This window comes from Rhamphochromis sp. 'chilingali' (genome assembly GCF_963969265.1).
Source record: "Rhamphochromis sp. 'chilingali' genome assembly, chromosome: 2".
NCBI classification, from domain to species: Eukaryota; Metazoa; Chordata; class Actinopteri; order Cichliformes; family Cichlidae; genus Rhamphochromis; species Rhamphochromis sp. 'chilingali'.
The window spans coordinates 68473638-68496737 of NC_137930.1; the positions used below are offsets into that span (position 1 = coordinate 68473638).

General features: G+C 42.7%; 4 protein-coding genes across 11 annotated transcripts in view; 1 reads left to right on the forward strand and 3 right to left on the reverse strand.

Moving 5' to 3' along the window:
- The first annotated feature begins 2382 nt into the window (after positions 1–2382).
- Positions 2383–7232, forward strand: tigara (TP53 induced glycolysis regulatory phosphatase a). 3 transcript variants are annotated; one of them, XM_080874961.1, is made up of 6 exons: positions 2383–2512; positions 3290–3327; positions 3447–3568; positions 3865–3942; positions 4018–4128; positions 6368–7232. In XM_080874961.1, the coding sequence occupies exons 1-6, from the start codon at positions 2442–2444 to the stop codon at positions 6761–6763; spliced, it is 816 nt and encodes a 271-aa protein (XP_080731087.1). In that variant the 5' UTR covers positions 2383–2441; the 3' UTR covers positions 6764–7232. The 3 variants fall into 3 exon arrangements, with proteins under 3 accessions (XP_080731087.1, XP_080731088.1, XP_080731089.1); XM_080874962.1 differs by having other exon boundaries at positions 3865–3915; positions 4006–4128; XM_080874963.1 differs by having other exon boundaries at positions 3865–3915.
- Positions 7233–7671: 439 nt separating this feature from the next.
- LOC308392585 (fibroblast growth factor 23-like) lies at positions 7672–9858 on the reverse strand. The gene is made up of 3 exons (XM_080875663.1): positions 9609–9858; positions 9194–9297; positions 7672–9107 (listed from the first exon to the last, which is right to left on the reverse strand). Exons 1-3 carry the CDS (start codon positions 9820–9822, stop codon positions 8688–8690), a joined length of 738 nt encoding a protein of 245 aa, XP_080731789.1. The 5' UTR covers positions 9823–9858; the 3' UTR covers positions 7672–8687.
- A 1195-nt stretch (positions 9859–11053) lies between these two features.
- LOC308391463 (fibroblast growth factor 6-like) lies at positions 11054–18115 on the reverse strand. Of its 2 annotated transcripts, none has more exons than XM_080874050.1 (3): positions 17618–18115; positions 16943–17046; positions 11054–14632 (listed from the first exon to the last, which is right to left on the reverse strand). In XM_080874050.1, the coding sequence occupies exons 1-3, from the start codon at positions 17961–17963 to the stop codon at positions 14456–14458; spliced, it is 627 nt and encodes a 208-aa protein (XP_080730176.1). In that variant the 5' UTR covers positions 17964–18115; the 3' UTR covers positions 11054–14455. The 2 variants fall into 2 exon arrangements, with proteins under 2 accessions (XP_080730176.1, XP_080730175.1); XM_080874049.1 differs by having other exon boundaries at positions 16939–17046.
- Positions 18116–20516: 2401 nt separating this feature from the next.
- Positions 20517–23100, reverse strand: part of LOC308392362 (solute carrier family 45 member 3) — a 47171-nt gene continuing 44587 nt past the window's right edge. For all 5 annotated transcript variants that reach the window (XM_080875347.1, XM_080875348.1, XM_080875349.1 and 2 more), the window contains 2 exons: positions 22471–22736; positions 20517–22392 (listed from right to left, as the gene is read on the reverse strand). In XM_080875347.1, coding sequence (XP_080731473.1) covers positions 21949–22392; positions 22471–22736 — 710 coding nt within the window. In that variant the 3' untranslated portion in view covers positions 20517–21948. The remainder of the gene's footprint in view (positions 22393–22470; positions 22737–23100) is intronic.

The window sequence follows — 23100 nt, forward strand, 5'->3', positions numbered from 1 at the left end:
ACCCGTGGCTCATCACTTCACCAGCGTCCACTACTTAAGGCAGTAGCTGGAAACATCTCATTGCTGGACTACTGAGTAACCTTGGATTCTCTTTCCCTTGGAGGCCTGGGCGAGCTGAGTTGCTGGTGTGTTGTGTTTTTGGAACTGTGTGAAGAGCCCCTGTTTCCGGACCTCCCCTGTGCCCCTCTGGATTCCCCCCTCGCTCTCACCTGTATATAGTTGCACCTGGTGTTGTGTGTTAATAAAAGGAACTGCATTTAGCTTCCCTTGTCTGCACATGAGTCCATCCCGCCTTGTGACAGTTTTACTGATGGATACAATGTTGCTGTTGAGGAGTTGCTGCTGCTGGAGGGCAGGGCCGTGTTGATCTGAGAAGGTAGACATTAAAGAGTCCACAGGAGAGATGGTAGCCGATTAAACAAGTTATGAGATAATAATAAAATGTAAAGAATGGTGACAGCACTTGGAACCATAAGACAACAAAACTGTGAGACGTAAACTCGCTCTGCCTGCGACTCACTCTTTGCCTCTCTTCCATCTCCTCGTCTCATCTGTCACTCTCCACTTCCTGTCCATCTGAGAACGAGGCACAAACTGCTACTGAATTAATCTATTATTGAGTTATCCACACTTAAAAACTCCTCCACCTAATCCATAATAAAGTAATGATAGAAAAATGTTAGAGAACGAAAACATTGTGTTTATTATTGTTTTTATACTTGAATGCAATGCAACAACTGGTGCAGGTGTCATTGTGACCTGTGCTCTTTGTAATCCAGCTGCTGACGGATCCGCTGCCTCACACAGCGCCTTCTGTCACTGTTTCCTCCTCGTGTCCTACAGAGCCTGTCTGGACAATATTATATCATGAGTAATAATTCAAAGAAATCTATACACATAAAACACACACATACAGTGACATTTTATACCTTCTCAATGATTCTGTACATACTATGGCCACAAGTTTGAATCATAGTGCTGATCCAGAATCCTTCCCTTATTGTTTATTCCTAGTGCTACAATAATAAAGTAACGAGTATAAAACAATTAAGTAATAAATATAAAATAATGTATTTATGGCGATTCAGTTTGTTTGACTATCCACTCTGTGCAGGCAGAAAGTTTATTAAATGAGATACAATGTTGCTGCTGTAAAATCAGCATTTTATCATATTTGAAATATAAATGTAATATAATCTGTTTCTTAATGCATTTTCTTTAAAAACACGTGTGTGTGTGTGTGTGTGTGTGTGTGTGTGTGTTTTTAATCATAATTATAATAATCCATAATTATGTGGATATGCATATTAGATTATTCACAATCTAATAATTTATCATTTATATTATTTATATTTAGTGAAATATAAGCCTTCCTGAAAGGTTTGAGGTCGCTCAAACGGCAAAAAATGCGCGTGCTCTTTCGAGCTCATTCCCGGCTCGTAACCAGCGCGCTCTGCCGTCAAGTGCGAGGATTGGTTAATGATAGTCATGTGACTGATGCAAGCTAGACCCTTTTATTTAGCAAAACTGTGATTAATTGTTAAATATTATTGTTGAGGGGCACAGACAGGAAAAAGGGCACCTGGGGCACCCATCAGGAAAGGGGCACGTGCTCAAGCCCCTTCCGCCCCCCACCCTCTGCACGTGCCTGGTCCGGTCCATGATGATTTTTTGCAAATGTACCGCTCCTCCTGTCACTGACAGTTGCATTAGGTGCTTTTACACTAATATGCGATCTTCCTTACTGATGATGTTACGCATTAAAGATTTACAGCTCCTACTCCGACTGTTTGAAGTCAGCACATTTTGAGTTAAACAAGTTTGCAGCTTTTCAGAAGCTTGAGGCTTTGACACAAACTCAAAGTCACCAATTTGTTTACAATTCAGCCTTTTTTTCTGTTGACACAGAAAAGTGCAGAATCTGACAACTTCCACGTGTACATGAAAATATGACCGATTTGCATGTGGCCCCAGAAATAACTGATATCCTACAAACAGATAAACATCCTGTTTGTTTGTTTCTTATTATTTACTATTATGTAATTTTAGCTTTACTTTAGGTACTTGAAATATATTTCGATTAAACAACTTTTGTACTATAAGCTACCTGTGTAGTAGTATAATGCAAGTATAATGCATCATATGTGCACGTCTAAATCTTTTGTAACCTGGACTCTCTTTAAGAAAAACTCCCAATCTCAGTAGCTGCTCAAATAATCTCCCCTGGATGTCGTAGTCAGTGACTGATCACAGGTGTGTCGACACCTTTCCAGAGTTCATCTTCATAATAAGATCTGTACCCTACAAGCGTGCAGTGGATGGTGTCGGGCTAAATATATCTGTGGGGGTGATGCGCTTCTGTGGGCAGCTGTAATTTCCCCCTGACACCATAAACCAGTGTTCCCATGTTCCGTCACCGTGTGAGACTCGTGCAATGAGTAATGCGTCTTTACCCGGTCTCTGCCTTCCGCAGCATGAAAACGCTAACATTTGGGCTGACCCTTGTTCGACAGTAAGTTCATCCGACGATAATATATGAAGTTCAGCACCACAGGGTTCCGAGGAGCGCGACTTGTACTTTGACAGACTTCAGTCTGTCGTGTTTGGAGGGGTTTTAAAACGTGTAGCAGTGACGGACTGTTTATTTCTATCGTGGTCTTAACCGGAGTTCACGGAGAGCGGCTTCTAAGCTGAAACGAGGAATATATGATAAGAATATATGATAAGACTGTGACTCTCCCAGCGGGTTTGTACCGTTTGTTTAGTCTGTGCGACGTTTCACGATGGCCACCAGGGGGCAGAATAAACGCGGAACAATAAAGGTTCATTCATGTACAAAAACAAAAAACGGATTTTTGTGGGTCAAAGGTAAAACCACTTACACACACCACATATTGTCCGAAGATACCATGAAAATAAAATCAAAATTAGCAGTGCAGACTCCAAATGTTTGTTGTCTTTGTAATTTATTTGCAGTTTGCGTGTCACTGGGGTTCAATCTGTAACTGAGAACTTGTGAATTTCTTTTTATCCTGACATTTGTTGATTTATGCATTTATTTTGGCCATTTTGATTAAGTGATTCAAAATAACTGAATCATCAAAAAGACGTGTTAGTAGCCAGTCGCCATTAAAAGTATAAGTACAGCTTTGGGCATACAGAACGTCATGGCTGTGAGCAACACGTAATAAAAGATTTGCATTCATGTGGTAACAGATGTGAAATCAAACGAGTGCCTGTTGAGCACCAAACTCTGTCAGTGTTATCTCCTGTCATTTATTTCCTACAGTGGGGAAACTCAGTACAACAAAGATGGTCTGCTGCAAGGTAAAGAATGATTCTAAATATTTGTTTCATTAGAATAAAATTACTTGTTTTGGGTAAAAAAAAAAAAAATAGAATAAGGGAGCTGCTTTATTCTAATTTCCCCTTTTCCTTCCACCCAGGCCAGGCTATAGACGCACCTTTGTCTGAGGCTGGGCTGCAGCAGGCAGAAGCTGCAGGGCGATACCTCGCCCATGTCAAGTTCACCAACGTGTTTGTTAGCAACATGCTGCGGGCAAAACAGGTAAACTATGAACCTTATACAACAGCAGTGTAAAAAAAGCGTCTGGCCTTTCAAAAGATCCAGTTTGATTGATTTATTTTATCTTGTGAGTCTGTGGATTTGTTTCTGTGTGTCATAAAAGTTCACAGGTGTGGAGATGAGATCTAAATGAAGGCTCAGTTAGAAGATAAATGCAGTCGGACCTTTGAACACTGAGCACTTATGTAATTCTGACTGAGTACTCGTGGCAGACTTATAAAAGCCACCCTCCTCCTCTCTGTAATCAGATTACATTTTGTTTTTGTTTTTCCATCCAGACCACCGAAACAATAATGAAGCACAACAGCAGCTGTTCCGCTCTAGAAATGGTGTGTGACCCTCTGCTTATAGAAAAGGCGAGTGACCTCAAAACTTACAAGAAAACTTATTGATCAGATGTTTACGTGCCAATGAATAAGTTGATCTTTCAGAGCTTTGGGATAGCTGAAGGGAGGCGGTTACAGGACGTCAAAGACATGGCCGAGGCGGCTGGTCAGACGTTTCCAGGCTTCACACCTCCGGGAGGAGAGACGCAGGAGCAGGTGAGGCTGAGGTTGTCTTATTGTAAAAGGAGAGAGTCTTGGTAAAATTCTGGATCACTGGTAATGAAAATAATATAAAAAATAAATAATATTCAGGCCTATTGCCAAGACTGAATTATTTACTTTCTTTTTATTCTTGGGAAACAACAAAATGCTAAAAACAAAAAGATGAAAAACACTCACAGTTCTATTGTTTTTCCACTCTTCATCTCAAAAACAGATGTGGCACTGGTGATAAACACGGGCCATAAAAGTCACCCTATTGATGTCAGGTCCTTGCATCCCTGCTGATTATCTGGTTTTCTGTTATTTATGTGACATTAATAACATCTGTAATCTTTTGAACCCGACCCCTGAACCATAGAGCGGCTCAACATACCCAGGGTATCTTTCTTTTATCTGGATACACGCTATCATCGGCAGTAAGGATAAGCGGTCACATAAAGCTGGCTGTCAACTCGTTTAGTTACCGAGGGTTTCCCACCCGCATTCACATGAAAGATGTGGTGTTGGCAGCATCTGACCAATCACAGCTATGCATAAGAATACCAGCAGTTGATCAGCTGATTTTACAAAGAGAATTATATAATAGCAAAAACATGAAGAAGTTAAACACAGCACAGCAGCGTGAGTGGAAGAGCACTTTAGTATTAATAGTGCTGAGTTAGTCATCAAAACATGGGAAAATATGATGGATTATAATCAACTGTTTGATTAAATAAATGTTTCATCCTTTCAGCTGCAGCCTTGGTTTGAAACGCACATTTGATATAAGGACAGCAAGTGGGATACAAATAGATGGGATCATGTGTTCATGCTTTAGTTGTAAAACTGTTTGCAGCCAACAGGAAAAAATAAGCTCTATCTAAGAATGTATATTTCGTACTGCTCAACAGGGAAATGCAAAGATATTAGATGCTGCTGAAAAACTTTAGACCCTCACAGTGATGCAAATAGAGAATCGATTGGTCAGCTGGTCAACCGGACCTGCTTTGGAGCAGGTTAGCATAGGTTAGCGTGGACATACAGAAAACCCAGGGTTAGCCCTGACGTTGCCCATATAATATGAAATCTTGCTTCTTAGCACAGGCCTCTGGTTTTATTTATTTATTTACTTCATGTTTGTGTGTTAATGTGGTTCCTGGTAACACATCGTGTATAAAGATCAGTCACAAAGGTGCATTTGAGTACTTGGTTCCAGCACGATATAGCCATAAAGTTTTACAGTTGTTTAGTTAAGATTAAAATGAAGTCTCGAGTTCGAAGTACTCACAGGTCACGAACTACAACATTTTGATTCCATCGCAGAATTGTCTGTAGATTATTTCTTTCCTGAGTTTCCTCGTATCTCTGTTTGCTCTCTTCTTCATCTTCAATCCATCCTCTAACGCTCATCCAGTTCAGGGCTGGAGCCTATTCTCTGGACAGGTCACCGGTCTGAGCAAAGACAGAGAGAGACACAGAACTGAGGCTGCAGTGCTAACCAGCTCACCGCCGTGCTGCCCAGTTCCTTTATATATTCCTTCAAATATGTTTCTGATGCAAAAGATCCCACTTAAGCTTTTTTTTTCTAAAGTGGGATCTTTTGCACATATTACACTAAAATTAAATCTTTCCGCACACTCTGGATTGATACCAGGTATCTTGGTGTAATGTACACATACTTCCACTAGGTGGCAGGAAGCATTCACCGCCTAGCTCTATAAAGTTATGATTAGCATATCATTGTCTTCTTTGCATGACTGAATGTCTGAACTGAGTGTGTGTGTGTGTGTGTGTGTGTGTGTGTGTGTGTGTGTGTGTGTGTGTGTGTGTGTGTGAGAGAGAGAGAGAGGACAGGATGTGAGGAGGAGGAGGGGTTGTTGGAGGGAAGGATGTTCTATTTCCAAGATACCTCGTCAGACTTCGTCCATTATGTTCTAGCTTGGACATGAACTCTGGTCAAATCCAGGACGTGACCAGCACATCGTGATGGTGACGCTGATCTTCAAATATAGATTTGACACAAGCACAGAGCACTCAAATCCTCTGCAAAAGGCCTGCTCCCTCCCTTTTTTAAACAAGTTGCAGGTTGTTGCATCAGAAAGATGTGCAGTTTTTATACCAAAGGACGTGACTATGAATAAAACGACCTTTAACCTTTATCCCTCAGCGCCGTAGGAAGCCTGGGTCTCATTCTAAAGTATGTACAACAATAGAAGCAGGAGAACTTTTCATAACAGATTTTTGCTCTGCTCAGGTGAAGATGCGGTTCAAAGAGTTTCTGGAGAAAATGCTTCAGCAAATTGGGGCCGAACACTTCAGCGAGAGAGGGCAGGACGACTCGTCGTTACCTGCTCCGTCACAGACGACTCCTACTGAGGGGAAGGCCGACGATGGGGTCAAGGATATCCCCGTCCATGCTTTGGTGGTCACCCATGGGGCTTACATGTGCGTGGTGGTGCGCTACTTTGTGGAGGAATTGCACTGCCGCTTACCTCTGGGTTCTGATCAAGCACACGTGTTCTCTCTGAGTCCGAACACGGGCCTTTGTCGGTTTATAATAACCGTGAGGAAACAAGACGACGAGTTCATATTATCAGGGATCCGCTGTGTTTTTATCCACAGAGGGGACCACGTGAAACGCAGATCGTGACCTGTTACGTCCTTTTCTTAGGGTTCGTTTAAACAGTAATTAAAGCCTCGGATCGTTTGTGTTGCAGGAAATTTCGTCATCGCGTTGTTATTGTCTGGCTGTTCGTTGCTACATACGTGGGCGACTCTGTGGTTTAGCGAGGCCTCGTTTCTGAATTTCTCCTGTAGGGGTCCAGAAATCTGCACAAGAACTCGGAGTAGTGTTTACTCTTTGGAAATCAGTTCCTTTCCCATTGTTGTGAATTAACACTTGAGTCAACAAGGACGGACGAATGTTACGAGCCCATTAAACTGTGGAACGCGTGAACGGACTCTGTGTGGCTGTTTTTCAGTCCACACATTTATTTAGAGTAAAAGCTGCTGTTTCTTAGCTAAAGGAGTCTGTGGCGTGTGCGACTACTGAAATGCTTTACTGATGTAAAAATGTACGTTTGCACCTGTGATGGTTCTTTCCTGATAAAGTCGTTTCAATAAACTCAGCTGGTTGTTATTTATTCATCTTTTCATGTTGCGTACCTTTAATTTTCATTCCTGTAAGTGGGCTTCATTATTTAGGTCATTTTAGTTGTTTTTGTTCGGTTTTGCTGCCTTCATGAGAACTGTGTGACACTTATTGTCAGTAAGATTTTAAAAGAGTCTTTTAATCTTAAATCACTCAAATGCTTTCAGCTAACTGGGACTTCCACGTTTGCAGATCCCGTTTATTTTCGTTTGACAGGCATCTTAGAGGAGGAGGACGTAATCTGACAATAATGCACATGAGAAATGTCTCAGCCGTGCGTTTGAAAATGACTCATCTTCTGCTTAAAACAAGAAGCAAAAGATGTTCCAGATACTTACAATTTATTTTATTAACATCAGAAATGATACACCAACCAATATATATAAATAATAAAACAGTAGGCGAGCAAGGACGTCATTAAAACAGCTCAATAAATAAATACGTTTGTATTGCTGTGACTGTTGGTGTCCAGCACCTGATACATTTTTGACATTTTTATGGAAGCTGCATACAGGAGATATTTTTTCCCAGTCACAACAGCATCATTCGTCTTTTTGTTGTTCTTGTTGCTGTTTTTCAGCAACACTTCAAGAGTTGTTGGATGATTTAAACAATTATTTGAACAAATATTGACATATCTGACCCAGAGGTTCAAATTCTCCTCACCAAAGAGGTTAAAGGACAGCAGCAAACTGGACCAAACTTATGTCGAGTGTTCCCAGACCATTATCTTCAAACAGGAGACCTGCACGAGCCCCTGTGATGTAACTTGGTTTATGAGTACATACAAAAGGGTTAGCTCCATAAAAACTCCAGGAAGGTCAGTATCTCCCCACCCAGCAAAGCATGACTTTACAAGTGCAAAGGCACCGTTTGAGTTCATTAGAAACGTGATCTTCCTTTTTTGGGACGGTGCAAACTCCTCAGACGACCAGCAGATTCAAAGCCGCTCACTGTTACTGTCAGGCAGCACTGACATGCTGCCCACCCTGTGAGAAGCTCACACACCATGCATCAGACACCGAGACATAACCTGCTTACGTGTAGATATATGCATATATAAATAGCATAGATGTGTTTTAATATTTTGAAAAAGACAATCCACTAATTCTAGTTGTGGACCTGAAGCAGACACTGTTTTACTGTCCAACCATTTCACATCCCAACAAACAAAAACAGACACCTGCATGTGCATCACTGAAGCGACGGCTGTTATCTGTGTCCAATAAACTTTTGCTTTGGAACAGACTTCAGCCTCGACGACTGTGCAGAGTTTAGATGTCAGTTCGGCCTCTAATCAACAGGTCTTTTCAGACCTTTTCAACCAGGTCTAGAAATAAGGGACTAAGGTTTCTATGGCTCTTAATGGTCAGCCAGATTTATCCCGGGAAATATCTTCTATGGATGAGTGATGCTGCGCGACTTAGGCTTGGTCTGCAATGTTAGTCTTCACAGGGCTTCCAGGCGCGTTGGGCTGTAAGACAGACAGGGGGTCGTCGCAGGAGGCGATGGTCTCTTTAGACACAGCGCCTGTCTGAGCCTGTTCAGGCCGAACGTGATCTGCATCTCTGAGATCTTTTCCAGAACGTGAGGGATTTGCTTCTGTTCGTAAAGGATCAGAGGGGTTCACCTCTTCGCTCCTTCTCTGTCTTTTAACCAAGGGATTCAAGAGCCTCTTCAGCGGGGCTAAGTAGTGTTCAGGCGGCTCGCCATGTGCCACTCGCAGATGACCTCCTTGTAGTCTGAGCAGCCTTCTCCCGCTTGTAGAGTAAAACACATGATGGTGGCTTACTAAATCTAACCAAATGTCCTGGAAGAGACAGTCTTCTCTGTCCCTTTGCCTCTGTTTGGTAGAAAGAAAATGTTTATGGTCTGTTTTTGGCACTTTGTGACTTCATTCAAACTAAGAACATCTAAAACAATACTCACAGATATGTACAGCTTTCCCTTAAAGTCCATGCAGATGAAATGTTTTCTTCTCAAATCAAATATTGACACAAAGTTGCTGGAAGCTGTTCTCACAGGCAAAGTGACTGAAAAAAAAGCACATTTTCTATTAACAAATGTAACAAGAAAAATTATTTGATTAACAATATTCTGCTTTTAAATTTGAAAATATATTTTGAAGTTTATAAATGTACAGAATTAATCTCAAACTTTCTTTTTTGTTTTGTTTGGTTCAGTTTTTCTCTGATTTTCCTGAACTTCCTTTCAGATCCAAAGCTGATATTTACCCTCTTCAAAATCAAGTAAGCAAAGTCGGTCATACTTAACATTTTCCTTTATTATTGCAGAGGATTGTCTGTATAAGCGGTTCCAGTTGTGTGTTTATATGCAGACTTACCCAGAAAGCCGCTGTAAATGCTGTGTCTCATTGATCCATTCAGCACAGAGTAGAAGCGTCCCATACCGGCAGATGGATCTGCATTTGTTGCCGCGTTCAATCGACCCTGCTGATGTTGAGCTAGTTGTTCTGAATCCTGGAGCCTTGGCCTACAATCCACTGGTACAGACACATGTCCAGCAATCAGGATGACTAAGAAGGAAGCCAGTTGCATGATCGATGGCAATTAAAGGCCTTCTAAAAGCACGAATGTTCAGGATGGTATGTGGTCCGCTACTGGAGGAGGAGAAAGTCCAACGGGTCTATTTAAACAGAGGGTCAATAAACTGGCTAACTCATTTACCAAAATGACTCCAAGCTTGGCTGCAGCAGTTAAGGGTTGCCTAGATGCAATTGAAGTAAGCTGTATGGAAACACGATGCATCACACATGCATAAAAAACAGTTTTCTCCCCTACGTGGAAGTAAAATTTCTCATGTGTTCAAGTTTAACTAACAAAATCTAGCACAGAGCTTAAAGTCTAGAGATAAGAAAGTGCAGAAGAAGAAATGACTGACGGTCATTCTTTGACATTAATGACGGGTTTTCACAATTTTTGCTCATATTTCTTGTTACTTGACCTCACGTGTTGTTAGAAATGTAACATTTATGAAAGCGTTATATAAAGATCAATTAGATTCGTCTAAAATTGGTCGTTTCTTAATGACTGGCCCTCTGTTGCGTCACAGTATCAGGCTAAATGATTTATCCTGTGCTTATTATTAAACTGCACACACTTCCGCTGCTCTCGTTATCTTTTACAAGAGTTCCCGCCCTGTAATTATTCCTGGAAAGCCTGGCCTCATTCTTATTCATGTCTATTTAAAATGGAAAAAAAAACTTTCAAACTCAAACATCAAAGGAAGATTACATTTGAATACTAATGTAATGTTTATTGAAAATTGTGCAGATGATCTGCGATTATATGGCATATATTTATAGCAGAAGCTATATAAACTAGCAGTATGTCACATATTCATGAGGAAAATGAAGATTCATGTTACTGTATGGCCTTTAATGAAATCACACACTATTCAAACTGATGCTAGTGTTTGTTTTTGCTTATACTGTAATTGGAGAAAAATGATATTTTTTCAGATTAAAATTTAAATGAGATCAACATAAAGGGCTGCTGTATTCTTGACCCATTTTCTTTGCAACTACGCTTCCACACCTGCAAAAAACCAAAAACATACATAGTGTGCCTTCCTCTTCACCAGGAGGGGGCGCTACATACTGACTCATGAAAAAGACTTTGGCTGCAGGTTCAACATTTGCGCTGGTACTCGGATTTTCTCTGGTCTTTGCCGTCATTCCTGTCATGCGCGTGTGAAGTAACTTAGACACAATAAAATAAAAGATTCGCAACAGATTTTACAAAAACGTATTTTATTATCGTCTCAGGAATACAGTTGACTGCTGTGCACAGCACATACGTACAAAAATAAAAGGAAAACCATTTGCAATATATTATTTTACTTACTCATCATCATATTTTTCAGAAACAAATGATTGGAGAAGTCTGTTGTTTCAAACTAATTTACAATCATTTCAATAATCGGAACTAAGGCAGAAGGTGAGGTATATGTTAAAAAAGAGGGGGTGGACTCGGAGGAAGTACTCTCCTTTCAGTGCAGGAATAGAAAAGTGAGAGAGAAACACAAAGGCTGCCGGTGGCACACCGGGAGTCTGATCCCAGAGCCGCCCGCAGGCCTCCGGTTCCCTACGAACCGACACGTTTTGAAACCAGCTGAACAGATATATAATGAGCGCAATGGCAAAACCCAGACCTGGATCCGGATCCTTAATCAAAGGGGTAAGACAAACCTAGTCCGTTCAGAACACTACATGCATAATGAGGACTTGAGGAAGTAAAGGTTAAGGACCTTTTCTCCGTTACTGCGGTATCATACAACCTTTTATGCCTCTGAACAGCAACATGCAAAAGTCGTACAATTGCGACAGTAAATGTTTCCTTAGTCTTAGAAAGTAAAAACCAAGCTTAGTTGGTGTGTGCACAATATCGATTTCAACAGAAAGCATCATGTTGGAGGAACTGCTGTGGCGTTCCTGTTCCTGCAGTGCTGACAGTGTCTCTCAGGGCCGTACAGAAACTACTCGTCATCAAAACCACGTGCTTTTATTCTTTCGCGTCAGCTAACTGCTTCTGCGCTCCATTAAAAACGCACCTTTTATATATTTTGGATAAATTAGCAAAAATAGCTCTCTGACCTTTTCCTCATGTGGTCAGCCAAGAGAAAAAGCTACATGTGATCATTGCTTCGATGGCTGATCGCTCATAATGACAAATAAGATGCTCAAGGCAAAATCCCCCACAGACACTTATAAGTGGTGTATTCAGATACACACATGACATCCTGGGCATTTCAAGTTGCTCTCTTGGATCACAGTATTCAGAAATAAGCATCCCCTCTCCTGGAAGCGTTTGATTCTTTTTCACGAGGCCTTTTGCTACATAGCTGTTGTACAGTCAGCGCTTTTCTGCTGCACGCATCCCTCAACTCACTGGCTTTGCTTCCAGTCGCTCTCATCTTTGTCCTCTCCGTTACTACCGTGCGTCAGTTTGCACGGCTGGACAATGCCTCGTCATTCCCGACTTAAGGTAAATTGATCATCGCTACAGTCGTTCTGGCTGAAACAGAACAGGACAGGAGTGTGCTCAGTCGGACACATGCATACGTGCTTACGCACACATTCGTCTCTGCTACTAGACAGAAGCTGGAGCTTAAAGGGCGCATAAACCATTGCTCACAGACATTCTGTCAGTGTTTAAAAGGGCATGAGGTAAAATATGATAACATATCTACAAGTGCCTCGCTACTTCCTTTTAATCATATTTCACCGAGCTGGCCTTATACTCGTAGCATAATGAAGGTCAAAGCCAGCTTGATAGCACCTCCTTCCAGCATTTAAAATACTTGAGAAGTTGCGAAAATCATTAGTACTTTCATTGCACATTACAAGAGAACTGTCGTTGTTTTCATCAGGAAAATGGCCTAACAGGTTTTAAACTTTAGAAAGCAAAAATGACGTGGCTGAAACGCAGCTACACGAATAACACAGAGGGCAAATCGCCCACGCCTCTGACCTTTGCGCAAAAATGGCTCAGATGCACAGGATTCTCAGGTCCCTGCGATGACCGTCCAGTCTAAGATTAACTAACAGGAGACCCACGAGTCTGCCACGCAGGTATTTCACCCGATATTATCCACATGTTCGTCAACTTAAACACTCAGTGATTCCTCTGTCCATCTTAGCTATCGTTTGCTTTGTTTGCTTCTTGTGCCCTCTCGTTTCTACTATGGAAAATTACAGTATTAGAAAGAGGAGCATGAGAGGTTGTTAAATTCAAGTATGATATGCTGTATATGCAAAGCCTGAATGAACATCACTAACGTAACCCTTTGGTTCAGCTCATATTCGGCGCTCTCCTGTGAGACTCAGTGACCAATCTGAAGAATGCATAAAAACTCTGTCATAAACGATCCGCTTTATCTAAATATCAAAAGTAAGGATCGTTTGCAAATCCCAGGATCTTGAACTGAGAGTAAATGTCGCTTTTCACTCGATTTATTTCGAGTTAAAGCAGCAGACCGTGCCTGCTCTGTAATTTTACTCAGCATGCTGCTTTAACCAACTTCATCGTCACATAAACTTTGCAGTGTAGAGTAAGAGGCCTGATGCAACAGACGGCACCGACTTGAACCGGGGGAAATGTACAGTAGGCAGAGATGGAGGGTATTTTGCGTCATAGTGTTAGGTCTATGATATTCCGTCCCTCCGCCATGTAAAGGAAGAAAACAGGCAAATCCGCATACATGATGAAAGCCAATGCATAAACATTCACATTTTCAGTTTGGACTGATGATCCGGCTACAAAAACTGTTCAAACGAACCCCGGGATTGTCAAAGCTCCCTTGGAGGTGATGGCGACTCCAAATCCAGCTTTCCTTTTTAACAAGAGGCTCCACTGGGTCCTGTGCAGCGTAGAGTCTCGCTTACTAAATTGATCTAATTATGGAAAGAAAATAAAGTGAAAAAACTTCTGGCCCTCTAGGAATTGGGCTAAAGCCCCCCCAGTGGTGTCTGAGGGAGTGATGACTTGCGTATCATTCCTATTTCTGACTTGAGCACCACATTTCTCGCATGCAAGGGTAAGGGGGGGCCGCAAGAAGGAATTCAAGGCACCGCCACCTCATGACAAAGCAAGAAGAAAACAACCGTTATTTTTTCAAGTGCTCTAGTTGCCCTGACCGTGACAGAGACACGCAAATGCAACGGGTGGGAAATGTCTATAGTCCTTGATAGATGACGACGACAACAACAAAAACAAACAAAAAAAACCTTAGAAGTAAACAGGCATTCTTCTGTGTAAAAATTTCATGCACACATTTTCTACATCCTTGGGACACGGTGCTTTGAGGTAATAACAAATCCATTTGAAAAAGATGAGCTGTCATCCACCGACAGGACAAAAACTCAACCAATTCCAGCAAGCACCCATAAAACCAGAGGGGACAAACGACGCCTCTCCGTGCCCTTCATATCATAAAAGGATGAAAATCACAAAAGCAGCAAAGAATGGCATTTTTGATCATTTCTAATACAAAGTAAACTACCCAAATATACATATAAAGTTTGAATAAATACTATCAGATATAACTGTGTTTCTTTATTTTATAGTCCATTTTTGTCTTTTTTGTGTTTGTATGTAGTATACGGTATTTATGTTACCTGGGAGATAATCCACATGTGCAAATACGTTTGTTATTGCCACTTTTTGCTCGTCATATTCGGGGTAGGAAGTGCGTTACAGTCATGGCAGTTGTGGCCTTGTTGCCCCTCTTCACGCGGCCATGCTTGCTGAGTGCGATGTAGGATCCTCTGTAAACCAGAGACTCGTAGGCGTTGTAATTGTTCGCGAGCAAGCTCTCCTTGAACTTGCATTCGTCGTGGAAGACTGTCTGGAGGCGACAAAGAGACAGGACATGCTTTACAACGAGCTGCTCGACACAAATGCAAACAGAGACACAAGTTTGAAGCTTAAATAAGACTGTGAGCAATGAACAGTAATAAAAACAGTGAAATCTCACTGTTGTGGGTTTTAAAGAATCATTTTTTCAGTTGTTTGTGTTACTTCGCTGCAATGCTGTGCACTCAAAAAATGATTTTTGGATTTACTTTAAACAGTTATGTCAAATCCAATTCAATTTTATTTATACAGCTCCAAATCACAACAACAGTCGCCTCAAGGCGCTTTATACTGTAAGGTAGGCCCTACAACAATGAACAATGACCCCCTATGAGCAGCACTTTGGCGACAGTGGGAAGGAAAAACTCCCTTTTAACAGGAAGAAACCTCCGGCACAACTAGGCTCAGGGAGGGGCTGCTTCCACCTGACTGTGTTTAGTAACTATAAAGAATTAAACGTGTTTTACTCCAAAATGCTGTCCTGACTAAATGAAAAGCCACTGCAGCTCTGTGGAACCACCCAGCGGAGCTTTTTTAATGTCAGCCGGTAACTTGAAAACTCAATAAGTCATTGAAGGTTTCAGGTTTTTATTATTACCCATACTAGGCCTTGCTCCTACTTTCTGCTATCAATCTGATCTAACTCCAAATCTTGCAAGTATTGCTTTCTGAGATGCAATATTTCAAACCTAAAACCTCCAGCAAATATTCTCAAATAAATAAAATAAGAACAATTTTGGAGACAAAACTGCTCGTCTTTGAATATCTGACACTGTGAAATATCTGACCCTTCTCTGCTGTGCTGAGCTGGCTATGCATGACTTGCACAGTGTGCAACAGTCACACTCGCCATCAGAGACCATGTGGCCTAATTCAGTCTCTTATCAGATCATCACCATGCTCTCAAGCTAACGCTTCATCACTCATGACCAGATAAGTGATTCACATTCTGTCTGTCAAATATGTTTTCCACAATCACATTCATGTGTCAGCAGGGCTCCACTAAACATAATGTTCCTTCCCGCACCACTCGGAGCTAATAACTGTCATCAATGTGCTTAAAAGCAAACCGATCACGTCAGCTCAAACAAGCACGTGTTTCCTGTCTGATAAGGTCATTAAAAGGATGGCATGTGGGAGAATCTGATAACAGCATCGACCAAGAGTCGTTTCTATGCCCCACTTTTGTTTATAAATAAACACAGAGCAGATGAGGAGTTCAGTGACGAACTAAATAAAAGGAATGTAAACTGTGCTCTAGCTACCATCACATTGGGAATGTGAGGTCATTGGGCAATAATAAGATGCACAAGCTTGAAACTCTGATTAAGACCCAGAGTACTCCAGTTATCCAAGTCAAGCAATGGAGGAGATGATGGAGATGCAAAACACTAAAAGGAAGAATTATAAAGCATGTGATGAGGTCCTCAGGCAATAAAATGCTCAACCTCAGAGAATCAGAGGATATAAAATATATCAAATACAAGACTTGAGCTGACAGCTATCAATAAAAACCCTGATGAAACTCAGAGGTTTCCATGTGTCACCTTGCTTGCCATGTTGAGAGAAAACCTGCTCTACCTCAAGGCATCTTCAGCGCCTTTAAAACACTGAGTCATTTTGTTTTATTGGATCCTGAATCCATATTTTCAAAAGACCACAAAGGCTGTTGAGGAGAACAAGCAAACAAAGTCATGAGTAATAACTGCCAGGAAACTCTTAAGAACAGATTGTCTTTTGTAGAATTAAATGTTTAACAAGAGAAATAAAGAGAAATAAAGTGAACATGTTTGAAGGGCAGGATTATGGAGGCCTGTGGAAGGTGCTGCCCATGTGCCTCTCAACATGTGTGTGCTGCGCCATTTGCCATTAAAATCGATTTTCAACTGTGCTGACAGGTTTCTTGTCACCAGGGGGGTTTCCCTCCTCCTCTTGCTCTCTTTCTCTCTGACCCACACACACACACACACACACACACACACACACACACACACACACACACACACGGTACAGTCCTGTGATCTAAATCCCTCATCTGTTAACCTCATCATTATTTACCCATCGGCCAACAGGCCTCGCACACTTGCTTTAAATATAGCTTTAGAAATTCCTGATGAAACTGAAATATAGGTTTCGCAGGCCGTAGCGTGCAGCTCCCCTGCAGCCACATAAGGCAAGAGTCTCTTTCCAATTTATGACAGGCAAACAGAAAAAAGGCGGATCGAGCTCCAAGTGCGTCCTGATTTCAGGATCCAATTAACCAACAGTGCTGAACAATAAACGAAATACTGTGCATACCTACCGTTCCGTATAACCTCCCACGGCTGTTCATTGCGACAAACAGCTCACTCTTCACTCCATATAGGCTCACCACTCCTCTCTCCACCGTCGAGATCTCTATTAGACCTGATACATGACAAAGATGCGTTACGTTAGAGTGAGCAGTGAGGTACATACCAAAGGAGCATCCTGGCTAAGTGCGTGCGTTTTGCCACTGTAGCATTGTGCTTTCTCTGCGTCTATGGGTGTAACCTTGCAGGTTGCTGCGCAGCATGCCGAGCCTTTGTTCTGCATCTTTCACCCCATCTTCCATTTGCATCCAGGCGCATTAATTTAGCGCATTGTGGTTATCGCAATAATAGCTGTCCTAATTGCACGGCGTGCACGGCTATTGGTCTCCCGGACCGCCCTCAGAGGGCTGCGTAAAAATAAGTTGTGTCTAAAAGCGTCCATACATTCGTGACATGGTTGAGCTGGAGGAGGAGGGGGAGGAAGAGGGGTTTTCAGTACTGATGGATACGTGCTTTAACAGATTTGTCTTTGCCGTGGAAGAAATTCAGTTCTCTCCCCGACTCGGATGAGACGCGATCATGCAAATGAATAGAGGGGATAGACTAGCCTGCTCATCGCAGATCCATGCTTATTGACCGTCTCTCTTTTATGTCTATTGCATTACATTGGTGGAGATATAACTCACTGTACTGGTTTTCATTATGTACACCGTTTATCCTGCCGTCGGGGAGGATCTGAAGGTGAAACCCGATGCCCACGTTGCAGTAGAGCCTCCGCACTCTTTTGATGCCCAGCAGATAGTCACTCTCCCAATTCAGCTCCGGTTTCTCTCCGGAGATCCCGAGCACAGAGCGCGAGAAGAGGGTCTCCCATCGTTTCTCCAGTAAAGTTGCATTTGTCCTGCTGCTCGGTAAAGGGTACGCTGACACGATCCCCAGCAGAAAGCCCAGGAGAACCACTGCGGTCAGCGTCCAGTGCGGCGTGCCGGCCTCGCAGGACATACTGACGAGGAGCCTTTGCGCAACGGCCATCCGGTTTACCTTCGGGCCACGTGGTCAAAATTAATGACCCTAAAAATACCGCTCTTCTTGTTTTGCTTCCTTCGGCATGCTGACTGAGGGTTATTTTTGGAGCACAGATCAGTGCTTTGGGCATGAAACGCAAGCCCCGGTGCAGACGAGGAGAGGAGACGGGAGAGTGCGCGGCAGAGCTGGAGGTGATGGTGATGGTGATGTTGGTGGTGGTGGTGGTGATTACCATGTTTTGCAGCTCCCCCGCGCCCCTCTCTCTCTCACACACACTCACTCTCTCTCTCCCTTTTCTGACAGCCTCTCTCTCTCGGTAAGAGTTCAGAATATTGCGCTCACCAAAAACCCTTCAACCTCGCCAAGACTATCGCATCCCTAGATGACATCATGCTGACTTCACCCGCAGGGTTATTGCAAAGGCAGAAAAAACAGCAGGTCTGTGGAGATGTGAGGGGGATAGCTGCTGTTTCTGCCTAACTGGAAGAGAAGAAAGCTTATTGGCGTTCCGCGGTATGGGACGCGACGGGCACTCGGGCTGCTCCCAAATTGGGTCGGTGGTCATATGTCTGCCCGATCGCTTCCTTATTTAGAAGGAAGGTGTAAAAACAGGCCCACTTGTCACCGGAGAGCAATGACAGGGCTCTTGTGCTGGTCGTTCTTCTTTCCTGCCACGTTTAAGACTTTTCCCCAGCAAATCTAGGCTTTTTTAAGCCTAAACTGAAATGTCAGCTGGGCCAGAGAGCCAGCGGGGAGCTCGCACCAATCAACGGCAAAGATCAAGGTTCAAGCCTTCAGTGCAGGCTAGCATCCGCCCCCCTGACCTTGAACAAGACACTGAGCGCCTCTGAACTCAACAGCACGACCGGGTAACGGAGGCCCAAAGTGTCATTTTAATCATGTCAGGTTTTTCCACGTATACCCTAAGCCGTGCATTTCTCACGGCGCATTCGTGAGAACTACGAGGAGCACTGGAGAGGCCCGTCACGAAACGGCGCACATTGTCGGCGTGCCATTCCGTGTAACATGAAAGCCTGTCGTCTTTTCCATGTAATGGATAATGCCACCAACAGTATGTCCATGCGTCAGTGAGCCCAACGCAGCTGCGCACCAACAGCTCTCTCGCACACATCAGTTCCCCAAGATTTCCAAAGGATGGCACCATTTCCAAGTTCATTTGTAGCGCTCATGTCTTTAAGCTTCGGCTTTGGCAGAATTGTGGACGCTGTAAACGGCTCATTTAAATAAATGATCCAGAACTTGTTTCAGATTTAATTAAAGAAACGCTTCTGACCTCTGTCATGTAATGTTTGATTTTTAAACACTGTCGCATGAAGGACCAAAGACACCACCTCATTGAAAACGCAGATCTTTTATTTTGTATAAAATCTATTTGGTAACTGCACATTTATACACAGCCTGACAGGTGTACAGTGAAAATGATATAAACTCTGAAATAAGTAGCTGAAGTCATGTGATAAAACAGAAAATCAAAAACAACTTCTGGCCTTAAATCACTAAGTCACTTTGTTTTAATACAAGGAGAACATCTCCACTCATCCAGTTACAGACAACTGCAGTTAACGGAAACTGTTTATTGACCACTGATGAGACGTATGACCCCGACGAATCACTGCTGACAAAGGACACGATTTCTTAAATGAACCATGAAAACAGAAAAAGAAACTCAAACCATGTCGCTTGTGTAAAGGGCTTAACAGACCTCAGCAACGAGCTCTGCAGTGTCCCCAAAGCCAACAGAGGGGGTGAAATGGGTAATATTAAAATAAATTACAGCTTTATGAATGCTTCTATAACACATCTATACAAATAATTTATTTTCACAGAAAGAGCCTTCACCCCTGCACCTGTGACAGATGCCGAAAAAAAAAGTCCAATAGTTTTAATACATGCTATATTGTAATAGAAGCATAATAAATAAATACATATGTACAAAACATGTTTGGAAAATGTACAGGCACTTGTAAAACAACCTTTCAGTTAATGCTAGACATGGAGGATAAGTCGATTGCTTGGCAGTAATGTCAACATGACAAATTCTCTGGTCTTCCATGCAGGAAATAGGATCCTTCTGTTGTACCAACCGAACAGTTTGTGTAGGATCAGAAAAGAAGGACTCAACACAAATTCTCAGCAAGAACTGACACAAACATGGATTCTTCATCATTTGGCCAAGATGATGCTCCGTGATGTAAAGCATTATTCAGGCTACTCTTTCCTCTTGCTGTCGGTGCAGCAAGAGAAGAAACAAAAAACTGCATTTGAGTCATACCAACTATTACTCTCACACTTACTCATGACTTCTTGCAAGCTGTCCTCCATGTTATGCATACATACAAACACGCACGGCCTCCATCGCCCTTGCTTGCATGATTTTCAGTAACCAAATGTTGACATGCACTGCATAACTTTTTGGGAGATGTTTTCCAGAACGGTTGCTATGACGTGGGCATCCATAAGACATCACTCTGCGTGTTTACCGTTCACGTCTGGGATTATATAACAAGCCCATCTGGATGTCCTAGATTGTCATTTAAAAAAAAAAAAAAAAAAAAAAACTTAAACGGGGCTTAGGCAACGGGGAAAGTGTGTTATTATTACTCGACAGGATAAGCAGTCCACTAGTCTAGATTACCTCTCTTGATTATCTACACAAAGGACATTTGATGCGATATTCCCATTCAGCTGAACAGCCTAATTGCTAAATCATCACAGTCAGAAACTTCACTTCAGCACGTTGCATAACAAATTCCCATAGGGATTATACAGTAAAAATGTATGCAAATATTCGCAGTAAACAGCACTAAAAGATGGCACTAGACGAGGAAGGGAGGGATAAGAGGAGACTCAGAGTATAGCTCACTGACTGCTGAAAGAAAAAAAGGTCTCCTAATAAGGCTTTGGGCCAGAACAGGCCTTGGCATTGCCGCTCCAAATCTTTGGAAATATACAGCAGGAATGAAACACCCTGACGGTGCACGCGATTGCCGTCTACCACTGGTACAAAATTTCCCATAGGTGTTAAATAAGGATGAGATGCTGTGACTGAAGAAAATGAGTCACATTTTCACCTTTCGGTGACTCCCACATGCCATCGTCCTCCTGGACGTGACCAATCCCAGGAGGAGAAATGGATACTGATGGCCCAACAGAACTACCACATCCCCATATGTACCCCACCCACGTATGGAGTTAGTTTACTTATGGTGGAGACTAGACAAGTGTAATGACGAAAGCACATTTGACAGAAAAAAGGTCGATTATAAAGTAGAAAGATGATGACATTTAGCAGGAAGGGACGGTCTAATAAGAGATCATACAGAGTTGGCAAGACCATCTCTGGAGGCTCTCAAATTAATGAATAAAGTAGCATATTTCTGAAGAAACCAATTTGTCTGTTCTGCCATCTTGCATTAGATTGACGACTCCCCACGCTCACCTAATTTAATTTTAAATGTCATTATGTAAGATGACCATTATGGAAAATGCCTTAGTGACAGTGAAGACGAGTGAGCAAAGACAAAAACCGACTGCACTGTGTAAAACCGTAGCTTAAGATAATTAAAAAATACGATTCAGAAAAGTTAGTTGGTGTATTCGAGGTTGACGGGTTGTACAGTAAATCTGTTTGAAGGTACCTGAGGAAAAAGGTGGACAGAAATTATGCCGTGACAGTTTTAAAGAGACACGTCTGTTGAATTCAATAGGTTTCAGTACACACTGTACCTCATCGGACCTGAGCAGGTGGTGACTCTTCTGGTAGCAGATAATTCCTGCTATAACACGGCAAACGGCTCCTGACTTTATCTTCGGTAAGCCAGTTTCACACGCCACACGCTAACAGATATACCTTAATGCAGAGTGTCGCTGAAAGCAAAAAAATGTTACTAGCAAAAGGCTTTCTGGGAACAGTAGTGCAGCGAGTACCACTCGTGGAACCTGAAGGGTTGATTATTGGCGATCCCATCACTCAGTTTCTGAGGTCCTTTTGGTCAAAGACAATCTGACTGGCCAGGTAGATGGCGACAGCTCCAAAGATGGCAGAGCAAGCGATATAGGCAGTGACGGACTGAGCAAACTGAACAATCATGCCCATGAAGAGGGTGGGGAAAACCTGAGAGAGGAGAAAGGTGCTGTCTAAGATGGCAAAGTCCAAGCCCACACCGCGTTTCTCAAAGCCCGACTCGGCTTCGTCCTGCTCGGGAGCGTTGGCGCTGTGAGACGAACCGTTTTGGCTTTGCGGGCCGGGGTAGTACTCGTAACTGTCCTGGCTGAACAAGGCGTGCCTGTAAGGAGGCCCCGTTTGGTGGTTCAGTCCACCCTCCTCTTCCACAGGAGTCAAATACACAGAGTCCCGCATGGCTGTTACACCGTTTTTATGTCTGCTTTTGGTTATTCTTTTTGGCATGTAGACCTGAAATGAGAAAGGAATCATTGACTGTAATCATCTAAAACATGTCTTTGAATATCCAGTTCTTACTTCTATACTTACCTCTATCTCCTTGTGGTAATGGCAGGTGAGTGTGTAAGGGAGGGTCTGCAGTGTCGCGTATGCATAGCCAGTGAGAGCTGCCATTACAGTGACCAAGACGACGCTTTTGGACAGGCAGATGACCAAAGCGGAGACTGTGAAGCTCACCATGCTGCTCAGGTAAACCCACCGGGATCCCAAATGCCGAACCAAACGACTCATAACCAGAGAGAAAAAGGTTGAGGTAGCACACTGCAGGAACAGGCCCATGCTGCCCATACGGATTCCTGAAAGAAACAACAGCGTCCAGAAAGTATAAGAACGAGCAAAACGAGTGAAGGACGATAAAAGATGGATTTATGTCATCAGCTGCAGTCGAATATTCTGCACTGACTCCTTCTAGAAAGCATTCTAGTGAAAAAAAGTGCCTTGGAGTGACGTTTGCTGAACTCTGCAGCACGGACACCTAGTTTGGTCTGACTAATCGTTACACAGCATCAAGTTTAGAATAATGCTGAAAAGAGACACACACAGGCTGACCCAAGGCATGGGCTGTTTGGAGGGGGTGTCACAGGCTGACCAACAGCAAATCTTACTCACTATTGTCAAAGTTCCTGAATCCTTCCTTAGTTATGCTGCAATAGGTGCAAG

Bases quoted from the DNA above. Each gene is read 5' to 3' on its own strand.
- tigara (XM_080874961.1), top strand. From the start codon at position 2,442: ATGCGTCTTTACCCGGTCTCTGCCTTCCGCAGCATGAAAACGCTAACA. The intron at 3,569-3,864 runs GTAAACTATGAA...TTTTCCATCCAG, and splicing joins ACATGCTGCGGGCAAAACAG to ACCACCGAAACAATAATGAA. The intron at 4,129-6,367 runs GTGAGGCTGAGG...TGCTCTGCTCAG, and splicing joins GAGGAGAGACGCAGGAGCAG to GTGAAGATGCGGTTCAAAGA.
- LOC308392585 (XM_080875663.1), bottom strand. From the start codon at position 9,822: ATGCAACTGGCTTCCTTCTTAGTCATCCTGATTGCTGGACATGTGTCT. The intron at 9,298-9,608 runs GTAAGTCTGCAT...CTTTTTTTTCAG, and splicing joins CATTTACAGCGGCTTTCTGG to TCACTTTGCCTGTGAGAACA. The intron at 9,108-9,193 runs GTGAGTATTGTT...TCTACCAAACAG, and splicing joins AGGGAAAGCTGTACATATCT to AGGCAAAGGGACAGAGAAGA.
- LOC308391463 (XM_080874049.1), bottom strand. From the start codon at position 17,963: ATGGCCGTTGCGCAAAGGCTCCTCGTCAGTATGTCCTGCGAGGCCGGC. The intron at 17,047-17,617 runs GTGAGTTATATC...GTCATGTATCAG, and splicing joins ACATAATGAAAACCAGTACA to GTCTAATAGAGATCTCGACG. The intron at 14,633-16,938 runs GTATGCACAGTA...TGTCGCCTCCAG, and splicing joins GAGGTTATACGGAACGGTAG to ACAGTCTTCCACGACGAATG.